This window comes from Dermacentor albipictus, chromosome 4, assembly GCF_038994185.2.
Source record: "Dermacentor albipictus isolate Rhodes 1998 colony chromosome 4, USDA_Dalb.pri_finalv2, whole genome shotgun sequence".
Classification (NCBI taxonomy): domain Eukaryota; kingdom Metazoa; phylum Arthropoda; class Arachnida; order Ixodida; family Ixodidae; genus Dermacentor; species Dermacentor albipictus.
The window spans coordinates 21434629-21458078 of record NC_091824.1 but is presented as its reverse complement, the minus strand read 5'-3'; the positions used below and the strand labels follow the sequence as shown (position 1 = coordinate 21458078).

Genomic DNA, 23450 nt, shown 5'->3' with positions numbered 1-23450 from the left:
GGATGGTTGGGCTCGTTTGTGAAGCGATATTTTGGAGAGGGAATAAATATTTTTTTAGTGCGCAAAGCACGGAAGCAACGCAGGAACGAGGTGACAGGACAGACCGTACCTGTCCTATCGTGCTCTGTCCTTTCGTCTTCTTCGTTGATTCCACGTTTTGCCCACTAAAGAAGATTTTAAACTTTCTGAAGTTAATTAGCGACACTGCGCTAACTAAGCAAAAATTTACCTCAAGTTTTTTTTATGAGGAGGCTGTGATTCTGGGGACTGATATGGTAAGAATAACATTACCATTATTTATATCGCTCTACATTCAAAAATGTATGCAGTTATTAAGGAATGATCCGTATACATAGTGCACAGTAAATAAAAGCTGCTGTGCCTAACTCTCGTAATTAGGGTGGAATACTGGCGAACGGCATACACGAACACGCTAGCGCTGAGTTAACAGACGAATTCTGTGCATTTAACGCCCTATTGAATCATATTGAATGTTGCGCATTTATCGTGCACATTACGACAAGAACTGTGCTCGTAAACACAAGGGTGGCAGCAGTAGATGCGCATGACAATTTCAGTGAACACATTTCAAAGAGCGTAAAGCAGACGTGCACAGCGTGCGGCAGGCGACCAGGTACTGGAACCTGTGCGTATCTGTCCATAACAGTGGCAGCCCAAATCTAGCGTCGATTGACTCTAGTACAGAGTTGTGGACTTTATTCAAGCACGATACAAAGGGTGCCCCAGCTAACTTTGTGTAAAGTTTTAAAATATGCGAATGCCACGTAGCTGGACAGAACCGAGGTAATGTTGATCGCTTACCTCGGTTCTTTTTTTTGTTCCGCCTGGTTAGATAATTAGTTTTATTTCGTTACTCAAGTTCACAAATATTATAACTAGATGGAAGAGTCGCTGAGAAAATTGTAGGCCGACGCGAAGAAATCCCGATACAGCGTTCGGTTGTTGAATACATGCTAAGCCCGCAAAGGGACGCAAAATTGTCGCGTGGCTTGCCACTCGAGGCACTTTGTGTGTATTTGCGGGCTTCTTTCACGCTCGAAACATTTTTATGCAGCACATGTTGATCAACAGAAAGCTGTATCGGGAATTCCTTATCTTGCTCTGCAATATTATCATTGACACTTTTCCTCTAATTATAATATTTTAGAAGTTCATTAATAAGGACTGGTTATGTAATTAGGTAGAATGAAAAAAAATATAATCTGAGTATCTTAAACGGTGGTAAACTCCATTACCTTGGTTGTGTCCACCTACGTGGCATTCGCTTATTTTTAAACTCTGGCTAAAGTTAGTTAGGATACCCTGTATACTTTCAGCTTAAAAAATCTTTCTCTGTGAATTTTATTTACTTTGAGTTTATTTACAAGGTTTTCGAAACACATTTGAAGATTTTCGCTGCTTCATGTGAAAATAAAATATGTCCGCCACTGTCGACCTTTTCAGTTTCTTGCGCTTAACAAAATCACATTTACAGGTGCACCTCGGCGTTGCCGTGACCATTATGCGTCTTAGTCGCCATGAGAGACTCAGCTCGAATTTAGAAGTTACCTCCCTTACCTTGACAACAATCTTCTTTTTTTTCAGGTACTCCGAAACGGACTAATGAAGGGCAAGACAATGCTCCAGTTTTCTGTACGTAAAAGGAGTTTGCGTTAGTTTTTATTGCAAAGACAAATGGGTTGAATGCCTTCGAAGCAATAGTACAAAACGTTCTTCTGAAACATAGATTTCACAATATGAGACGTACCACTGAGTGAGGTCTATATGAAAGGGGATCATGTGTGCCGTACGCAGCACCAACGCGAGAGCAAACGAAGCATATCAACCCACCCATTCTCCAGTCAGCTGGCTTTCGGTAATGGGGATGGACAGCAGCGCTCCTTGCTCTAGGAACTGAAAGTGTACCATGATTGCCTTCGATAGCTTGGATGAAGTGAACATAGGAAATACATGTTTCCGAAGTGTTGGCGGACCCCAGTTTCACTTAAAGAGACATGTGGTTGCTTGGCCACCCAAACTTTTCCAAGACCGTCTGCTGTGGACTTTGGTTTGAGTTCACAAGGAACGATGGGCGTCATATTATTTCATTTCACTGACTGGCATGATACGGTTGGTTGGCCACACAACGATGTTGCTGCGGTACGTGTTAGGCAGCCTGCTTGAGTTATATAATGACACTAACCGCCTCTTCGGAAAAAAATTGCAGGCTTCGAAGAGGGGCATTACAGAAAATGCGAGAAAATAAATTATGCAAAGACGAGGGGCAGCTGGAGAGCGGGTTCAGAAGAAATTTGCGAGATTGCAGTATACCGCTTGTATGACAGAAAGAGACAAGACATGTACTAAAACTTGAGAGAATAAAATTGAAACGTGTCTATACAAAAGATGAAAAAGAAAACTTAAGAAAAAGTTGTAGGCGCCGTGAAGACGTGCTAAGAGTTAGCCTCTTAGCAGGAAAATAATGATATTGAGGTTGATCGAACATGATACACTGTTGGATAGGTGTACGAATCGATGCAGGCTTTGAAATTCAGCTGAAAATATTCACTGCGTTGCATTCTGTAACGGACAGTGGCGGGGTGAAGAAGTTTGAACCTGCAGCATAATTTTCTGTTTGGACTATAGGTGTGGCAGATTTGCCGCTCTGTAATTAATGACTGTTTAAACCACACTGTTCTGGCGACAATTCATTCTATCTTGAAGAAATACGCAATGCTCGAATGCCTAGCGGGTGTAAATTAATTGTGTGATGTCCATGACCACACATGCAAATTTTCTTTGGAGCGCGCCTTGGAAAGCAATTTCCGGAAAACTTTGTCGTGCCACTTTTTTCTCCCAATTACGTGGCTTATAATTATAAAATATTAGTACCAGAACCCCAAGGAGAAATGTACAGAAACAAGTTTAGGGGGCAAGAATGTGTAGCTTCTTTAGTATATATTAACTGAGTCTAAGCTGAGACAACGACTAGCTATCAGCTCGTTTAGGAGACAGTACTCGCTCTACGCCTATTTCCTAACGATATGCAGAAAAGCCTTCGAGATGCTTGTAATGTATGTCGCAGTGCTACGATTAAACGGTGCCTTAAGTTAGTAGTTCGTATTAAATTAGCACAATCTTATTAAGTGCACACGCACACTCACATGAATAATCGATCGACGTCAGTAAACACGTTTTATAAATTTTCGTGGCAAGGTTGTCTCCAAAGTTGCCATATTTCTTCGGAAAAGTCCGGCTAATTTATATGGTTGAAGAGGTGGTAGCTACAGGGAAGCAGAAGCGACAGCCGACTACAACAAGGCAGATAACAAATATGCAGTAAACATAAAATGAGGGAAAATATGCAGATAGCGTTTCTGTGCCTTTTTCTATGCAAAATGATGCAATAACGTGTTTGTGGCTGAGTGCTGGAAGGATTGTGTTAAAGGGGTTGTGCTCCTACATGAACATATCACATATATTACCGATACGTTACCGGGTTTTTATCCCCAAGCTGCCGATGGGTGCCACCGATTTCATTACGTGTGCAAATCGACCAAAAATGCACCTTTCTTGACTATTTCTATTAGAAAGGCCGCACATACTTTATTGTTCTAGGTGAATAGGTTTCACTTGGCAACCAGTGCGATAGTGGTATGAAACAGCACCACGGGCACCCGCAATGAAAGCTACATGGAAGTATACCTGTGCAGGGATTATTCTAAAAACAATCCAAGCATTGATTCAGACCTGCAATGGCGCAACGCGCTGAGACCTAATCGCGAGGCCTGGTCATTGGTGCCATGGCGTTAATCACATATTTCTAGGCAATGATCCAGGTGTTCTTTACTGCAGGACTGCTTTACTCGCCTGTACGAGTAACAAGGATGCACGAGCCTCAAGCCATCACCAGATGTTGCCACAACCAGAGCGAACAAAGCAAATTTGAGAACACGTTAGGAATACAATAAATGATTTAGTGAGCAGATTTGTTCTGCAGAGGTGAACCGAATTCACGCTTATATCGTAACTACCATAATGGTGATTGTCGCAGCACACAGGTGAGTCTGAATAGTAGGCCAGACGATATTGAAAGTTTCTGGTCGGCCCTCCGCACTGTGTAGCAGCGACAGGCTGTGCGCTTGTGGTCTTCTTTATTTAAAGTGAAGCTTTCTCTGACTACCAGCTGGTGCACGCAGTGAGGGTGACGCTTATTACAAGTGGTAAGGTAGGTAAGCGTCAGCAGCTGAGCGAGGGCGGCAAAGACAAGTCGCGCCGAATACCGACTAGCGGCACAGAGGCCATAGGCAGGCTGCATCTGGTGCGACTGTATCACGTGCGGGAATCTTTTCTTATGCAACTCCCTCGGGACAGGAGAAACCAAGTTGGAAGTTTAAACTACACAACGTTATGAATGTGCGCGTGAAGTGGAGAAAGACATGCTTTTCTGAAAGGCACGTTGGCGCAGAGTGTTGCGGGAAGAGTGATAGTGGATACGTGCCTGGAGATTTGTAACTTGCCGCTTCTGCCTGTATTAAAAGAGCAGTTAGGCGGGTGATGGTGTAGATTCATAGTCTCATTTGCGCGGCGCCACAGTGTGGGGACAAATAGGCAGCACACAAGGCGTGTGCTGTCGTGTCTCGGTTATCAGCAGTGCTGCGATTTCCTACTCCGACATTTTCGGAGAACGAAGCTTTGCTCTGAAACTGAGTTCTAAACCCTACAGGTATTTACAACGCTGTGGTAATAACGCAACACCGAATTGAAAAGATACAAAAGAGAAACACGCAGCAAAGAAAAATAGCAGCGTCAAGGCTTTTGTGACGCTGTTGTTCGAGGGCCCTGCTTTAGGATCCGGATGGGAGCGCAGTCATGTGGTATTCTTCATATTTCGCGGGGTGTATATATCAAACGGAAATATTAGTACGCAATTAGTACGTCGCTGGAAATACCGCAGTTAGACGTCCTTTGGCTGTCCCTTCATATGCCTCATTTACACTGATAATTAGGATTGCAGCTCTCGAATTAGATAATTACAATTACCTAATTACATATGAGTAGCAAAAAGTTACTGCGAGCTACTTCACTCTACTGTAAACACTATGCCTTAGGTTTTCTTCCAGCAACGCACTGTTATTTCTTTCAATATTGGTGCGTGATAGTCAATTGGGACACCACGTATATACTTATGATATCTGCATGCAACTGTGTTTCCATCCCTAATAAATGTTGTAAAATGTTAGTGTTTCTCTTCATGAGTCACTAGCATTGCTTACTAGAAAAAGCAGTACCGAGGCACACAATATTCAAGTGCGTTTCACACAACATCAATAAACGACCCTACCAAAAGAGTGACCGAAGTCTATAGGCATTTTTCATGGTCAAAAAAGCGCACAGAGCAAGCTGAAGCAAGACGAACATACAGCAACATATTCATTCTTTACGCATAGGCTACCCATACCTTTAGAAATAAATTTTAATGACATACCTGTACCTCTTTTAAAAATTTAATCAACTTTGTCCTGTGTGTATAAGTAAATACAATGTGCAGTGCAGTGTGCTTACAGTGGAAATTTGAAACAATGTTTAAGGGAGAAAATACGGATGACGCAGCCACCGCTAGGTGCTTCTAATGCGCATGTCCCCCTATTGTCCGGATTTGCCGAAATAAAGCGAAAGTATGAATTAAAGGACGTGCAAGTCCGAGCCAACAATGATCCAGTAAGCTATTAGCCCCCGTAAAATTTCAAGTGAAATGGTCGAGGCAAGTCCAAGGAAACCTGAAATGACGTGGGGGTAATGGCACTTTAGGTGTGAGGAAGGGGGAGGGGGGGAGGAGGACGCTCGGTAAGCTCCGGAGGGGTCTTCGGCCCCGGAGCCGACCTGTAGTCGGCGCCTATGGACCCGGACATGTACCGGTCTGTAAGAGTCCAAGAAGAACGGTTTGCACCCTATTCAACTTGGTGGAGGGGGTGGAAATACCCTTGTAGACATGCAGAAGATTTTTGTAACTGCATTGTGAGTAGAAGGACCGCCCCTGTGGACGTAGGAGGGACAGGAGCTTCTGCGTGAGAAGGCAAGATCCCCCGCCCCACACGAAATAAGACAGAGAGCAGTCGGTATCGTGGCGGGAGCTACAAATTCATATCTATGTAAACTCATTTGAAATAATATACATCCAACCGCATGTACAGATATTTATCGCTGGTGTCGTCAGAAACCGGCGGTAAACCATAGAACATGGAGATGCCGCAATATGAAGCCCGTAGTCATCATACACAAAGCGACGCCAACGCAATGGGAAGCTGCGCTATCGAGGTACGAACAGGACGAACAGATTTGGCTGGTTAAACGCGCCAGACGGGCACTAAGGCCGCGTGTGTTCTGGACTAAGGACCTAGCACAGGCGTTCTGCAGAAACCCACCTCTGTAGCAAATAAAGTTTCTTCGCTCTTTCTCTCTCTTGATATATATATATATATATATATATATATATATATATATATATATATATATATATATATATATATATATATATATATATATATATGCATAATTTTTCTCCACTAATCGGTCTCTATCACATTTAGAGTGTAGCAGAATCAGAATGAGGTTGATTAGGCCGGACGGCCCTTTCCGGCTGTGCACAAGTTCTTCGAAGCCAATGCGAATGAACTGGATTGCGCGAAGACGCGCTCCGTCGAACAATCAACGTACTTTCTTTGTGGGAGCTGAGACCAATAGCGCATGTACGCTCCTGAAGTAGTGGATTTTTCAAACTGCAAATTTATATTGTGACGTAGGAAGACGTATGTTACGTCCACCTTCACCAGATATGTTACGCAGGAAGACGCAGACGAAAAGCTATATACAAGTATATTTACAAGGAAATACGCCGCACTTCGCCAAGAGGCAACAACACGCGCTAGCCTCCAATCGTCGTCCTCGCCGTCTTCCCACTTCTCGCCTCATACGTATATATATTTGAGGCATTGATTATGCAAAATGGCGCTTTCACTTGTGATGTCATAGCGAAGTGTGTCATCTGCTAGCATGCGCGCATTCCTTGCGAGGACTGTGTTGTAGGAAGATTGTACAGCACACCTTGACGCGAAAGAGTGAGTGGCCGTTGGAGTGAAAAAGCCGGCGACTGTCATCTTTTGAAGTGAAATGATACCTCATTTTCCATTGCCTGCCACGTCACGCCACGAGGTCATCTCGACAGAGCAGACTGGCCGTGAGGCAACGCCTGTTGCTACGTGAGGGGAGAGAAATAGGGTGTGATTGTGAAGGAAGAGGTGCTATTTACTTCAGCTCTTTCAGGAGCACGACTCAGCGTCTTGTGGTAGGGTAGCGGCGCATGAAGAAGAAAGAAAACAGAAAAGGCCGAGACGATTACAGAGCCCGATACCGTTAGGTACCCTGTCGGCGGTAGCCAGTTGGCGCATTTACTATTTATGCGACAGCTCCCTTTCCTCCAAGAATGTAGGAACGTGCCTGGAGGCGGAGCCGTGGTGCCGGCCGGGAAACGGAACCTGCGATGCCAAGAACGCCAGGAGTCTCAGGCGTTGCATTGACGAATGATAGAAGCACTCTCTGCGGACAATGTGCGGCAGAAGTAAATTAGATGCTGGATTGTTTTGTGCTCGCCGCATGCTGAGGAGGCTTAGGATGGAGCCAGGCTTTTGCTGTAAATCGTGGATGCTCTACAGGAGCAGCCGATCCGGAGGTGCAGCTGGAGAGACCGCTCTTGCCTTGTGAGGCCGCAAACAAGAAGTGGATGGCGAGGGTGACCGATGGCGACATGCCGCTAGATGCCGGTGTAAAGTGTGCCTCTTAGAGTCAAAGGCCGTTACAGCGGTGCTTACTGGTATAGTGGCACGGTGTGCTGCCTTTGCCAGTGTGTCAATCTCTTTGTTGCATTAGACGCGGACGAGAAGAGCAAGGCTGCTCTTTGCAACAAAGCGAAAGCTTCAAGCCACTCGAAACAAGGGCACGAAGCTTTTCCGCCAGCAGGCCAACGCCAAGGCCCGCGGTCTCCGGTCGATAAAAAGTCAGGAGCACCGTTCGCAAGTCGCAGAGGATTACAAGTGGAGAATCTGTCGTGCTCTCCGGAAGTAGGTCTGCAGCCAGGTGGAGGCCAGCCGCCTCAACAGACTCAGGAGCTTGATGGGACAGGCAGTCTGCACACTCCCGAGCACTGAAGGGTGGGGATCACGCCACCGGATGTCGTTGAAGTAGCCCAGCAGCTGGTCGTTCTCTGGGTGAGCAATGTTCTGTAGCCTTTGGAATGTGATAGCATTAGAACACGATACTAATGAGCTCTTGGCCCAGAAGAGCCAAAAGCTCGTGACGAGTGATCGCCGGGTCTGCTCCGTTGTCCAGGAAGGTTGGTGGCTCAGCAAGTCGCAGGAAGCTCTGGTTTGGAGTCTGCTCTGGTCCAACAGTGCAACAAGAGTCCGTCTTGAACAACTGAAGAGGTGCCTTAACACCAACCCCCAAGGTGATCGCCACGGCCAAATTGGTTGGCGTATCGTGGGACCTTGCAGGAGCAATCGTAGAAGTTGCCATATCTTGGAATCGTGGCGAGCACCCGAGATTCCGACGCCTAAAGTTGGCCTCAGGTGGCCGCCAGTGCACTGTCTTGAATAGCTCGCGGAAAATACCCGCTGAAATTGTTCGCGAGGATCGATCTGAAGTTATCCCAGTGGATAAACATGCAGTACTTTGGCCTGAGGAATCGAGCCGACGAGGGTGTCAGCAGGAGTGGAAGGAGCCATGGCCCACGTGTAAGGACAACGTTCTGTTGTAATGCTAAGGTCGATGGCTATTTTTACGATGCTGGTGCTCCTGCGCACGTAAGGGCCCTCTCAGGCTTTTCGAATGACAAGGCAGGCCTGAAGTGTAGCGGCTACCAGAGCGTTGCCGGGGGTGTTGCAGCTGCGGCTGCCCCAGGCTGCATGATGCACATTGAAGTTACAGCAGAGCATGCTCTCTTGACTTAGACAGGCAGACAGCGAAGACAGGCAGCGAGCGCCCCAGCAGTGGCAGGCGCGAAAATACATGCTCGCCACAGGAATGTCCGTCGATCCGAGCAGCACGGTCCCCGCATATCACTCCATTGGTCCGCTGCTCAGGTCAGCGATTGACATCTCGGCGTGAGGGATGGAGCAGCGCACACAGACCGCACAGCGTGGAGCAGCTTGCGGTTGACTGGTGTTAAGGCAGGGGGCCACAGAGCAGGAGGACATGGAGCGCATTGTGACACCGGAGTACCCGATATACTGGAGGAGTCGGACCGCCTCAGCCGGCACACCAACCTGCTGCAGGGTGAGTACGCCATAATCGCCTCGCAGGAGACGTTCCGAGAGGTCAGCTTGCCTTCACCGCAACGAGTGTGCGCTCCAGTGCAGCACCTTCGGGCTGCGGCAGCAGTTCCACTGGTGGTTAGCTGTGGTGACTACGCTGTTTGCCCGGCCACCTGCCGCAAAGTAGGAGGTGTATAGTGGGTTGTCCTCCCGTAGGAGGGCAGTCAATGTCTGCTCGCACAGCTTCAAGCTCTCGATTTCTGCCTGAAGCAATGTCATTGTAGCTGACGCATCTGCAGGCAAATCGCTCGCGGCAGCAGATGGAGTCGTCACTGCCAGGATAGAAGAAATGGCCTCGACTGCTGTCGGATGCCGAGGACGGGTAGTAGGCCTGCTTTCCATGGTTCGCGCCACTGACACTGAGGCCTAGGACCGGTATTCAAAAACCAACCTTCTCTTAACGCTAAAAGGCATCCGTTTTGAGGCTAAGAAAAATATAAGGTTAAGAAAAAGGCAAGGCCTTATTCAGAAACATGCCTATTAGAATGAAAAGGCACCGACATGAAAGGCGGCGTTACCATAACAAATGCGCATGCGAGCGAGGCTTTAAACATATTTTAACCTCACGCGCCTTCACCCGCACATACATCGTAGGGCGCGCTGCGTCTGTGTTATCGTCCTTGGATCTTATAGGGAACCGCACGGCAACGCCAACGGCTGAAATTCGCTTGAAGCGTCCATGTAATCGCTATCGCAATAAAAGGAATCCGCATTACTACGCCGTGAGAAAATTACGTAGTCTGAAAACTGCGAATTGTAGCTGTCATGCATCTCTTCCTCTGGCAGCAAGTGTGGCCGTTTTTTTTTTGTCATGTTGGTTTATGCCATCGAGTCTCCTTCAATAATTACAAGCGGAAACTTTGGCGCTTCGATCGTTCAGCCACCACGGAAATACATGAATTTCTCCGATCTTCGTACTTGTGGAATCAGGCGCTCTTGTTGCTTTGTTTATTGCACTTTATCTGTGCTCACGGTCGTAAATTTCAAAGTGATATATTCTTTTCTTAAGCCCGTATTCACAGTTTTCACAGTATAAGCTTGAGAAAGACAGGTGTAAAGCTGGATGGAAGCCTGGCGATTGCATCTCCTTCATCTGGCAGGTCACGTCGCAGGATGTGGTGGTACCAGATACAGCGCTCCAGTGGGTATTTTTCCCCTGGTGAAAGATACTCATTACAACGCCGATAACATGCAAGTGACACTGACGTAACTTTAGCCGTCATGCTTGGATAGCGCGGGAATGCCAACAGGGCCATTGAACGCCGTGATCCGAGCCTACACCATGGCTCGGGCTTCTTGTCGACTGAGAGGACTGGGGGCAGCAGCCACCACGTCGCCACCTAACGCTCCTCCTGCTAGCGCGCACACCGCGGCTTGTTTGCGGGCTGCGCGAAACCAACAAGGAGCCCAACGTCCCAAAGAAACTGGGCCAGCATAGTGGCAGGGAGGGGGAGCGAGATGGCTCCAGAAATAGTTACACTTGACGCAGTTGAGAGTCTACAGCAAACCATCCAAAGCATACAGACAACGATTGTTCACCATGATACAGAAATCCGTGCTAACAAGAGCGGTGGCTTCCCACAACCAATGGACAAGGACCGACACCCTAGCACGGCAACCAGCGCACGATCAGTTCCCTCACCGACATCTGCGTGACCAACAAGATCCTCAGCAACCTAGACGAGGCCAGAATGGGGTAGCTCACGGAGTTAATGAACGAATTCTGAAAGGCGGGCGTCATCCCGGAAGAGTGCAAGATGCCCACGATCACCTTTATACCCAAACCAGGCAAACCACTCAATGCGGACAACGTCTAGTCGATTTCGCTCACATCAACCGTCGGCAAACTGATGAAGCACGTGGTTCTGGCCCGTCTCAATGAACACGTAGAGGACGGGAATGAATTCCCCGACTCCATGTTAGCTTTCAGGCTCCAGCTGTCCGCCCAAGATGTACTCCTTCACTGAAAAAGGCAGGTGATGCAACCCGAAAGTCCGGTGGACGCTCGCCGGTTCCGGTGCCTCCAGGGCCTCGACCTGAAGAAGGCCTTCGACAATGTCGCCCATGCAGTGGTGCTTGAGGGCTTGGCCAAACTGGAGGTCGGGAACCGAGCATACCAATACGTTCGCAATTTTCTCACCGACCGGAAGTGCCGGATGACAGTCGGCGAACATGAAACTGACATTATAGAGCTGGGGAGCCGAGGCACACCACAGGGATCAGTCATCTCTCCTTTTCTCGTTACCGTGGCGGTGCGCGGGCTCACGGACCTACTGTGCTCTATCCCCGGGCTTCACCACAGCCTCTACGCTGACGTCGTGACGTTATGGGTAGTGGCAGATGATCCACAAACTCTTCAAGAGATCATGCAACGCGGCATCAACGTCGTACAAGCTTATGCGGAGTCACCTTGAACTTAAGGTCGGAGGACTTACTACCCGGAGCGCCTCAGTATCAAGATATTGGTGCTAGACTTTCAGAACACGCTGCGCTGCGGGCTCATGGTAAAGAAACTCCAGAGGGCAACCAATTACAAACTACAGCTCATTCGCCAGGTGGCTAATCGGCACCATGGCGTGGGCGAGGGCGAGCTGCTTTGACTTGTGCAGGCATACATTACCAGCAGCACCATGTGCTCGACACCATATGTCCAACTCGCAGCAACGGACTTAGCTAAATTAAACACAATGATCAGAAGAACCAGAAAGGCAGCTCTAGGCCTTCCGGACCACACGGCCACCGCAAGGCTAGAGGCCTTGGGCATGCAAAACACGATCGAGGAGCTCTTAGACGCTCACCACACAGCCCAAGTCCGTCGTCCCTCGCTAAGGCTGGCTGGCCGTACAGTCTTCCGGAAGCTCAATCTCGAGGCCATCCCCGAGGTTGCAGAGTACATGACAATTCAGCAAAAGGTCAGGGGGCATATTTATGCCCCGCCTCCACCCCACAACATGGACCCCGAGTTGCATCAGGGCCGTCCATAGGCCCGTAGTTAAGCCATTTGGTGACGCTACGGCTTGCAAGATGAAATGGCATACACAGACTCACCGAGACACCCTCGCGGTGACCTCATTACCGTGGTGGTAGCGGATGACAACGCGGGATTGATAGAACAGACAACCATCACGGCTGGCCGAGTGGTGGAAGCGGAAGAAACCGCGAATGCCATGGCCATGCTGCATGCGGAAGCGAATACCGTCATGAGCGATAGCAAGCAGGCCATCGGCAATTTCGTCCGTGGTAGAATTTCCAAACAGGCGTATCGTGTCCTCACGCAGCTTCCCCTATGCGACTTGAAAATCTTCGTGTAGACCCCCGCTCACGCGGCTATGCCTGGCAACGCGCCGGCTCACAGTTTGGATCGAGATCTTGCGCACCGAACCTCGTCCGCGGATGCGCACGGCGTGAACGAGGAGGAGAGACGCGAGGAACCCTGCGAGGCTTATCACGAAATAGTCCATATGCCTCGCTTGAGGTGTCGCGCGTTCCCACCAGCGACAATGCAACTCGATAAAACGCAAGCGGTCGCGTTTAGGCGAATCCAGGCAAACACATACCCACACCCAAAGTACATTATCAAAATCACAGGGGCAAGGAAAGCGACCTATGTAGGCTCTGTTCACAAACAGGGACACTCACACAGATAAGGTGGGAATGCACATCGCTCGCGCTTTCTCATCCCCCCATCAGCAGCGAAACTGACTGGACAAACTGGATCAGTTCCGGGGACGTCGACCGAAAGCTTGAACTGGTGGACTGGGAGGAGAAGGCCATGCAGGCCCAGGGCCTTACTTCAGCCCGATCCGTCAGCCACCTCCCCCTTTCCCCTTCGCCTTTTCAATAAAATTTACCACCATAAGTGGTTAGTTGGCAGTGCTCGCGCCCATTCATTGGTCATGAAAGAGCAGCAACGATGCAAGCCCCTGACACGTCTTTTCGCTTTCTGCTGCAGATACTGATTATTATTATCGCATAGAAGGAGTCATCCGCTGCGGCCTCTGTGCAGCTGTTCCTGTCCGCACCGATGCAGACCACCAGGGCAAGTTGCCAGGCGTCACTATAATGGATGGCCAACTTCAGTTCCACGCGTCCCATGGTTTCCTGGAGGACCACCTCGATCTCACTTGAACATGGCCATCGGCATCGACAGCAGCGCGCTTTATAAACAGCTGGCAGTGCTCGCACCCGCTCCAAGGCAAATATGCCTGGTAGCGAAGCTTGCATAGAAACCTATACGTTCAAAACATGGCAGTTCATCGGCGCTCAATGGAGCTTAGCGCCATCTGTACAACAAAAGAAGACTTCCGGCGGAAGAAAAGACCATATGACTTCATATCCGTCAAAAACAGAAGTGACGTCATTTTATTCTCAAAGGCGCGAAATTTGTATTCGTGGCCTGCTATTAGAGTTACATAGTTAAATACCCCACCATTCGACTTGATGAGCGTTTCGAGCTTTAATCGCGGGAAGCGATGAAAGAAAAGGTCAGCGGTAAGGGTGTCGGAACGACTCCCCTGAACACAACATACTTTCTCTGGAGGTCAACGAAAGTTTGATGTGGAGAATGCTAGTATTATCGTCGGACGCCGAGGCCTTTGGCCTGCGTAGTCGCAAGAAGACAACTAAAGCAAGCAATTATCTGGCGGCCGTAACTCACTACTTTTGACTGAACACTTTGAGAAACGATGAAGCTACCCTTGTCACCAAATTCAGACAAACGTCGACAAGCAAAAGAGCACAACGTGTTAGGGGGGCTTATTGTAACAGTTGAACTTTACGCGCCTTTCAGAACACTTGAAGAGCTACATTGCTTTGCAAGCGATAGCGCGCCAAGCTCTCTTTTGCTTGGCGCTAAAAAAGGTATTTATTCATCATTATAAAATAAAATAGAGTTGTGTTTTCTTTATTGGTCAGGCGTATATAAAATTAATAACAGATTTTATTTTCGTTGAATCAATGTAGCTGCGTCTCGCTGTAACTAAGAAACCTCTTTTTTTCCTTTCTCAATGTTTGTTCCCTGCAAACATAGTCGCGCTTCAATCGCTCCTACCATAAGCACCCTTTCTGATGTCGGTGACAAATTGTTGTGAACCGCTTTTCGTCCAAGACTTCGCGACCTATTTGGATCGACCTTGCCTGTTCAGTGAGCATGGAAGAACAGCAATGATGCAAGCCCCTGACACACCTTTTTTTTTTTTTGCTGCAGGTGGGCTCAGCTATATTCAACTTTTCTGAAAAAAAAATAGTAACGCTTTTTTGCTGTCATTTCCATGTCCACAAGTGTTATCTTCCTTTGCTGCGAATGTATTATTGAGTCTAAAATGTTTTTTTCTATCTGGTGATGTAGAGCTCAATCCCGACCCTATTCCCCATAAAGGCGACACTCGGAAACCATATCAGAGCTGTCATTGCTGCTAATGGGACTGCATGCCAAGGTTCATGCGAAACATGATGAAGTCATGACTTCTCTTAACGAGGGCAGGGATACCCTACTACCGCTCGGGCTTCAATATTACTCTTACGTGATTTCAACTTCCCGAAAATGAATCGTTCCAACTCTTGCACCATTGTTACTGAATCATCATCCGAAAGCGCAGCCTTCCTAAGATTATGCCTAGGTTTTATTATCACACAGCTCGTTTAACAGCCAACTAAAATTGGCCCGCCATCAGCTAACACGGTTGATTTAGTTCTCACAAATGTTCCAGGTATTGTTAAGTCACTCAGTCTATTTCCTGGTCTAAACGACCACTATTTCATTTTACATAAGAGCCCCTGTCACACAGAAAACAAGTGCCCCTAAATCAATACATGACTACAAGAAAGCAGATTATCCCTCAATTATTAGATATCATGAATTGTTTTAGGACAACTGTATGCCTGTTTTTTTTTTTTGTTGTTGTACTATAGAACTCGAATGTTTCAAAAAGAAATTATATACCGTATTTACTCGATTCTAAGCACCCCCACTTTTTCACGATCGCGATGCCCGAAGTGAGGGGGGGTGCTTAGATTCGAGAAATCTAGAATGACCCCCCACCCCCACCCCCCGCCTTTTTTTCGCTGCGACATCACGACGAGATGGGTGCGATAATAGCATTTTATTTTGCAAACACTTAAAAGAAAAATCGGTGCACACAGTGAACCCACCGCTTGTGTCGGATGCTCAGTTACTATCACTGCCACTCGGGTTCGCCGCACCGCTTGAACCGCCCCTCTCGGTATCCCACAGCAGGTCGTCTTCCGTTCCGTCGAAGTGGTTTGTGATCGGGCAGTTCTTAAATGATTTGACCACAACGTCCACTTGGACCCGCTTCCACGCATCCGAAATCCACTTTGCGATGCTTGATGGGGACGCTTTCTGTAGCTTTCGCCCTACATCCGCACAGTCCGGCTGTACGCGTACTGGCGCCGCGGACGCCGTTCCACTTCGGCACTTCGATGGCTCCGGCCTGATGACAGTGTGAGCGAGCGCGTTTGGCGGCCTTGGCTACGCGCGCTTCCTAACAAATAGGGGGGTGCTTAGATTCGCAGGCCAACCTTTTCCCCAATGTTTTCGCGAAAATAGAGGGGTGGGGGGGTGGGGCTTAGAATTGTGGGGTGCTTAGAATTGCGAAAATATGGTAGATGATTAATAAATATGTATGAAGACGTTTAATTTCCGAAACTCAGCGCCAGCCTTGGTTTACCACATTCAATAGACTGCTAAACAACAATAAAATACAGTTTCATCTAGCAGGACGCATAAACTGCCCCGCTCGTTGGCGCACCTTTAGCGATCGCCTTAAAGCTCATCGCGCCGCTATCAGAAAGGCTAGACACGTTTTTTTTTTTTTTTGTAATGACACACTCCCTTCCCTCTTGACCACCAATGCATCAGTATTTTGTAATAGCGTTGAAACCAGAAAAAAGAACGTGATATCCATTACAAATTTCAATAACGAAGCCATACGCAGAGAATACTGTTGCCATGTGTTAAATGAAGTGTTCCCGAAATTATTTTGTTTCAGTTTGAGTTAATTGATGTGATTGAACTCTAGCAGGTTCCAAAGTCAAAGACTGGTGAGGGACCTCGAACAATAAATACATAGAAAATGTACACTTAATTCGGTTAACAGCAGTAGCAACCCTATAAAACAAAAGGTATTCCAGAAATAAAGTCAAGTCTTGGTAATAACAACAAAGTATAAACACCAACTGCAGATCCTGGGAATAATATTCCACATAGAGAAACATAAAATAAACAAAACAATCACTTTCCCAACAAGTGGTGATAAAATTTCCTCCTTAATAAAACAATGAAAGGAGACGATTTAATGGAGGGCGCTAGTAAATTTCATATTGATGTTGGCGAAAATTCACAGTAAGTTTGCCATAGTTATTCCTTGGTTTCAGTAGAAGGTAGGTATTATGGTGTGAAAATCGAGTGCCAGTGAAATGTGGGGTTTCGTCTTTTGTTATCAACGAAATTGGTAATTCCCCTCGACAAAATTTATACGTCCGGGCGCCCAAGAGAACATTTATTTAAATCCCCTACTGACAAACTATTATATGTGCGCAGTAATGGCAAGACACTAGAAGAAAAATGGCTGTAAGTGATTATTCTCATAGCTTGGTTTTGTGTGTGGTGCAGGGACGCCAACTGAGTTAGGTATGTATTGCGCCAAGAAGAAATGCAGTAACAGATGCGCCTGTGACGAAATGCGTAGTAGAGGGAAATTAATATACGCACAGGAAAACCCTTACACCCTTACAAAAATTTCTAGTAACGTTCAATAAACTTTCTTTAGACAAATGTTACTAGAACCTACCAACAGTCTATTGAATTTATTTAGACCAGTTTCAAACGTCTTATATACTTCATACCAACATCCTATCGACTATTGGCCACCGATATTGAATTGAAACCCTTTTTACAAACTTTCTTTAGGCAACGAATGAACATCCTTTAGACACTAAAAGCAGCTACTATCGACTATTTTGATACTTCTTAGAAACATTTTAGTAACTTCCTGCTAACTTTCTGTTGCTCGATCTAGAAACCTTTTAGTAACATTCTGTCAACCTTCTATTGCTTTATCTAGAAACATCCTAGCAACTTTCTATAACTCGACCTAGAAACGGCCTAGTAACATTCTACCAACATTCTGTTGCTCACCCTAGAAACTTTCTAGCAACTATTTTAGTATGCTTTAAATGTGCTGGTGACATTTAGGCAAATTTCTCTGGTATATTTTAATAGATTCTGGTGCTGTTCCAATGTAACCTTCAACATGGGTAGTATATCTAAATGTATTTGCCTATGAACAAAACACTCCAATATTTTTGACAACTACCTTTTATTTAGCACATTTCAAAACCTGCGCGCAAGCTTCGATGACATGTTTTCGATCTCCGCAGTGTCGAGGTGCCTTGCTGTGTAGCCTAAGGGAAGAGAAAAAGTAAAGAGTTAGTTCAGCCTTATGTCTGTGTTAATGTATCTGGGCAGGACGGCGCAAAGGAGAGATCCACAAGATTTTAACTCGAAATTACGAATTAAAGCAAATATTTTAATTGTCTGCGCTATCACACATGCTCAGAAGTCGTGCTGCTTGGTTCAATAGAGAAGTAGCTCCATTTTTTTCATGGAAGCAGAATTAACTGCACCTGCAATCAATGTAATGGAATTGTTGAAGTAGTACTAGTACTGCTGCACAGAACATGAACTGTTATATGTAGGAACTGTACAGTTATGAGAACTAACCTAAAAGAAGCAAAGTAGCCATAAATCAGTTGCAGTAGGGATATTCGAAGTTTAGGACAACAAGAGCTACACTAACTGCCAATAAATGTGGTGACATCACTTAAGCGTTACGCCCACCTTTAAAGGCAAACATGAAAGATCCTTCAAATAGTCTTTATTGTTAAAATGATTTTACATTTAGAAAAATTGAAGTGATTCGCACTAGACTTAGCTGTGCGGGCTGCTCGGCTATAGAATATCCATTTAAATAGTGTCTTACAAATAGTATACTGCACTGTATCTTATAGATAACTTCTGAACAGGTCCTTGAAACAAATTCTTCTTATTGAATAAAGTCATGAACAAATTTCAAGAAAATCTGCCAAATTCTATATTTTCTGGCTAGTACACTGGAGAGAAATGAGATGCGAAAGGCAGGGAGGCTAACTGGAAGACAAATATTCAGTTTGCTACCCTACACTGGGGAAGGAGCAAAGGCAGACATGAATTAAATGCGCATGGTGCATTACAAATGAAGGCTATGTGTATTTACAAGAATGTTCCACATCAACAATTGCACTACACTTAAGAGTATACAACATGTGAGAGTTTGCGGTAGCTGCTCCATGCAGAAGGCTTCCCTAATAAATGAAAAGCAAGGTTTTGAGCATGTTCTACTAAATAAGAATAGTTCTGATAAGATAAATTGACAGAAGAAAGCTAATATATGCTGTTGCTTGACTGTAGGAAAAAGAAATTGATTGACCTTTTAAGCTCTTACTATATCGTAACTGCCACGAGGCAATTACCTCCCCACAAGTCTGCCCCAAGAAATCACATCAGCTTCTTACTTTTGGTGCTGACATGACTGCGACGGGCTCGGCACCACCGGCACCACTTGTTTTATCAAGGATGTGTTTCAACCTCCTTACCATCCTTGAGGGGTCTGCAAAAAAGAAACCCACACTGTGAACAAATGAATCGTGTCTTGGTTGAAGGTGTACATGTTGATCTGACTACTCCAGCCAATTCTTAACGCCATTCACTTGCTGGTGATGCTGTTCTTTGTGATTACTGGTGCAATGCCCCATTCTACCTCAACAATTTCCGACACTGGTTATTTACGCAGTAGCGCAGGAGCACATGGACGAAAGAGATGGGACACAGTGCTAACTATCAACTGAGTGTTTACTGCATGAGAGCAGATATAATACCACTGCACAGAAAAGGAAGGGAGAAGAAAGACACAAACAAATCAACCCAGCAAGATGAACTCACACAGGCAGCTAATGTGACAAAAACATTTCTTTCTCCAATAAGGAGACTGATGGGCAACTAACACAATTCCTATTCCTTATCTCTGCAGCTTCTACTATTTCTCTGGTGAACTGGTCAGGTGTCTGGCCTGCGATTGAATGCAATAAAACAGAGGCTTGCATCTGCAGCGTGCGCAATGTCCGGCAAGGTTGCCAGATAGGGCTAGTTTCTCAATGCTGTTTGTGTGCTCACGTAATCGCTTGTTGATGCATCTACTTGTCTGTCCCACATACTCTTTGCCAAAGCCCAAAGGGACGCAGTAAACCGCCCCTTCAACACAAGAAACAAATGGTTTTCGGTGGGTCTTGTTGCACCGACGTGGCTTGCGCGAATCCGCATTTACCGTCGTTCACAAACTAGACAGCTTTGAAGGAGCAGGGAAACTGATATCTACACCGAGACATTTCCTGAGCTTTTCCAGATTGTCACTAATCTCATGTAGGTAGGGCAAGACGATTACTTTCTTTACTTGTGTCACCTGGTCAGTGGCATACGTATTAGCTCATGAATGTCCATAACCACAGCGTCTTACAAAGAGTATTCTACGTTCTATTTGACAGATTACCGCTGAACAAGTATTTAGAAGAAATGCTCCATATTGAATAGAGTTGTGAACAAATTTCAATAACAGTAATTGCCAAATTCTATATCTTATTGCTTGTAGATTGAAAAAATTAAATGTACATAATGCATAATGAAAGAAATTTATATGTACATTTACAGCAAGGTTCCACAACTACTTGCCCTATACTCAAAAGTATAACGTGCATGTAAATTTGCATTTTCTCGGCTAGATTGAATTTTGGCAGACATGCAACTGAAAAGAACTTTGCTTGAAGCAAATGGCAACTCGTGGCATCGAATGCTTTGACAGAGCACACAGCAATGATTAAGCACAACAGTGACTGCATGAACTCTAGTGCAAATGGCCAGGAAAGAAACTGGAAAGCCACACCTGTACCAGTGAGGTCCTTAGAGATACAATCAACAGGACACACGCTTATCGAAACGAAGGAACCCTTTCCGTGTTATGCACGATGCATGCGTCACATGCTAAAACCCACTAAGTAGGCATTTCTACTTTTTTGCCTCATTGAGAATAAGGCTTTCGAATAGACGCCAAACTGTCTAGCTTTTAAAGTTTTATTTGATTAGTAGATGTCACTCTTTGTCATGTTCCACCGCGACCAGACAAGCTTCCATCAAACTCTCAATGATAGAACTTTTGTGCGAAAACATTAAGGTACTTTTTGCCTAAACCATGTATGTGGGTAGCAGAACACATTTTTCTAGGTGCTCTAAAGTGCAATTTTCGCAGTGAAAGAAGTGCAACAAATAATTGCACTATATCAAAAAGTAAATAGTTCAAAAATTAAGTGCAGGGCAGCTTGAGCTTGAAGCAAGCCTCCTTGCGACATCTTGGTAAGTCCGAGAGAAAGTAAAATCAATTCTTTGCATTACACATAAGTAATTGCAAAGAACAAGCTTTATCCCATGCCAAATGAAAAAGGGAAAGAAAAGGAGAAAAAATTATGGCAATGTAACAGTGAATTGTCAGCATTGACCTGTGCTGTCATGGTATGGTTTGCAACTACTGCATTGGGCTGGTTGTTATATGATTCAGCAGTTTCCTATACCATGTTACCAACTCAAATTTCTGTAATGTATAAAGGAGACCAGCTTCCAGCCTGAAACGAACCTGCACTTGGGACTCATTGTGAGCTTCTAACATTAAAAGATTAATGATTTGTTACAAGTTTGAGGAATTGAACACTCATACTGACTAGGAATTCAGCAGCTACCTAATAAAACAAGAAAACATATTCTTTTATGCAAATGTATTTAGGAGGTGAAGTATGGCATGCAATACATAATTGTGACCGATTGGAGGGAAGAATATAGGCACACAGGCAATAGTGTGAGAATTTAACTCCATAAGACTGCATAATGAAAAGATAAAAAGTATACACGTCTGGACCACCTCATGCAACTCAACGAGGTTCTTATAAAGGCAATTTGGCTAGATAGTTCTAGAGTCTGTATGGAGTATATCACGCATAATTACTTAAGCCCCCCCCCCCCCAATTATATGCAACTCAGAGGAGGCTACTTTGGTAAGTTTATTAAACTGAGGGCACTCCAGATAACCAAAAGATAAAATTCAAGTGATCTGCTACTAGAAATTCCGAAAATGGCACATACAGTAAAATGATTGCGTATTGCACAAGCCTATCCTACAACTCACAAGGTAGCGACAGTTTTATACGCACCTTTGTGAAAGCATGCAGATCAGGTGCTTTATCGTTGTGCTTTCCGGCTTTCAGCAGTGCAGCAGGTTCCTGCGGGGTGTAGGGATGCCTCCAGAATCCGCATAGCCTTCAAGAGTAAGAAATGATTGTTTATTGCACTGTGAAGGAGGAAATTTGTGATTTACCAGTGTCTTGTGGAATTGCAAAGAGTGCCTCACATAGCCAGCTGCATCAATCTATGTCTGGTTGTACAAATCTCTTTTCGTTATATCTCAGGAGGTTTACATTGCTATTTTGTAACAAGTGAAATTTCAGGAAGGAACGAAATCAGCAACAACAACAGACTACTAGGACGATCATCAACAAAACTCGAATATATAGTAAAACACAGAGCATTGGATTAAGCAAAAAAAATATTGAGCACATGAGCTACTGAACACAGAATGCTATTGTTTTTGCTATTCGTTAGTGGTCTGACCGACGCCTCGGCCCTTGTTAGCCGGCCGTTAGCGGTGGGCGACAAGAGTGGCATAGAAACGAGCGGTAAGCATCGCTACAAAATCGCAGTACTTTATTACGCACTAGCCCTAACCTACGATTGCCAAGAACTGACATTCAGTTCTTTATACACACACACGCACACACACGCATATATATATATATATATATATATATATATATATATATATATATATATATATATAAAGAAGGTCAGCGTCTCACTGACATGTCTCGATTAAAAAGAAACCTTGTTATTGTATTATCGGCCGATATCTGCTCTAGATCACAGACAAATTCGCGAAGACACTCAAGACCATAAACGATACAGGCAGGTTCTCGCGACGCAGACCTTCAAACCGAATTGCATACGTACAAAAATCTTCATACAAGGCTATATCAGCTCAATCGACGAACTTAGCTATCGTGTGCCAAAGCGCGAAGCCCATCACACATCGACGTATACATTACACATGTACAGGGTCGTTCAAAATATGTGCGAACGCGGCGAAGCGTGGCCGCGCTCCGCGGAGCGTCAGCGCATCCGGCGCGGTCGCGCATCGAAGCAATGCGGCGCAGGCGCACAGCAGACTGGAGGCGGTGCTTCGTGTCGTCTGCTACAGTGCTGAAGCGCACCGTGCTTGCTTTGCTGGGAAGCGCGCCTAACTCTGTGCTGGCAGCGTCCAGAAGTGGTGCCGAGATGGCACTGTCGCATTTTACTGATTGCAGCGCGTTGTTCAGTCCTGTAGAAGGGTATCAACTGGCAGAGGGAGCTAGCTTGGGCACGGCAATCTCTTATCCGCTGGCGCGGCTGATAAGCTGCTGCAAATAAGTGCCAAGCTAAGCGACTGCTCTGTGCTATTGAATGATTCTCGGATGTTTCTCGGATGGTTCTCGAATGATTCTCGGATCTACACTAGAGCTGAGAAATTTGAAACAACGCCTGCATTTAACCGAGAACGCTGCATTGCAAACACACGCTGCTGAGTTGCCGTATGCGGAACCAACAACAACGCTCTGCAGTCAGTAAAATGCGACAATGCCATCTCAGCACGTCAGGGCGCTGCCAGCACATAGGGGCGCTTCCCAGGAAAGCAAGCATGGTGCGCTTCCGCGCTGTAGCAGACGACACGAAGCACCGCCTGCAGACTCCTGTGCGCCTGCGCCACATTGTTTCGATGCGCGACCGCTCCGGATGCGCTGACGCTCCGCGGAGCGCGGCCACGCTTCGCCGTGTTCGCACATATTTTGAACGACCCTGTACTATAATTGCGGGAAGGCCGACATAACGAAAAC

At 45.9% G+C, this 23450-nt stretch overlaps 1 protein-coding gene across 10 annotated transcripts in view; it reads left to right on the top strand.

Moving 5' to 3' along the window:
• LOC135915137 (uncharacterized) overlaps positions 1–4001 on the top strand; it is a 140740-nt gene extending 136739 nt beyond the window's left edge. For all 10 annotated transcript variants that reach the window (XM_065448139.2, XM_065448135.2, XM_065448134.2 and 7 more), the window contains 2 exons: positions 1606–1653; positions 3856–4001. In XM_065448139.2, coding sequence (XP_065304211.1) covers positions 1606–1653; positions 3856–3882 — 75 coding nt within the window. In that variant the 3' untranslated portion in view covers positions 3883–4001. The remainder of the gene's footprint in view (positions 1–1605; positions 1654–3855) is intronic.
• Positions 4002–23450: the final 19449 nt, after the last annotated feature.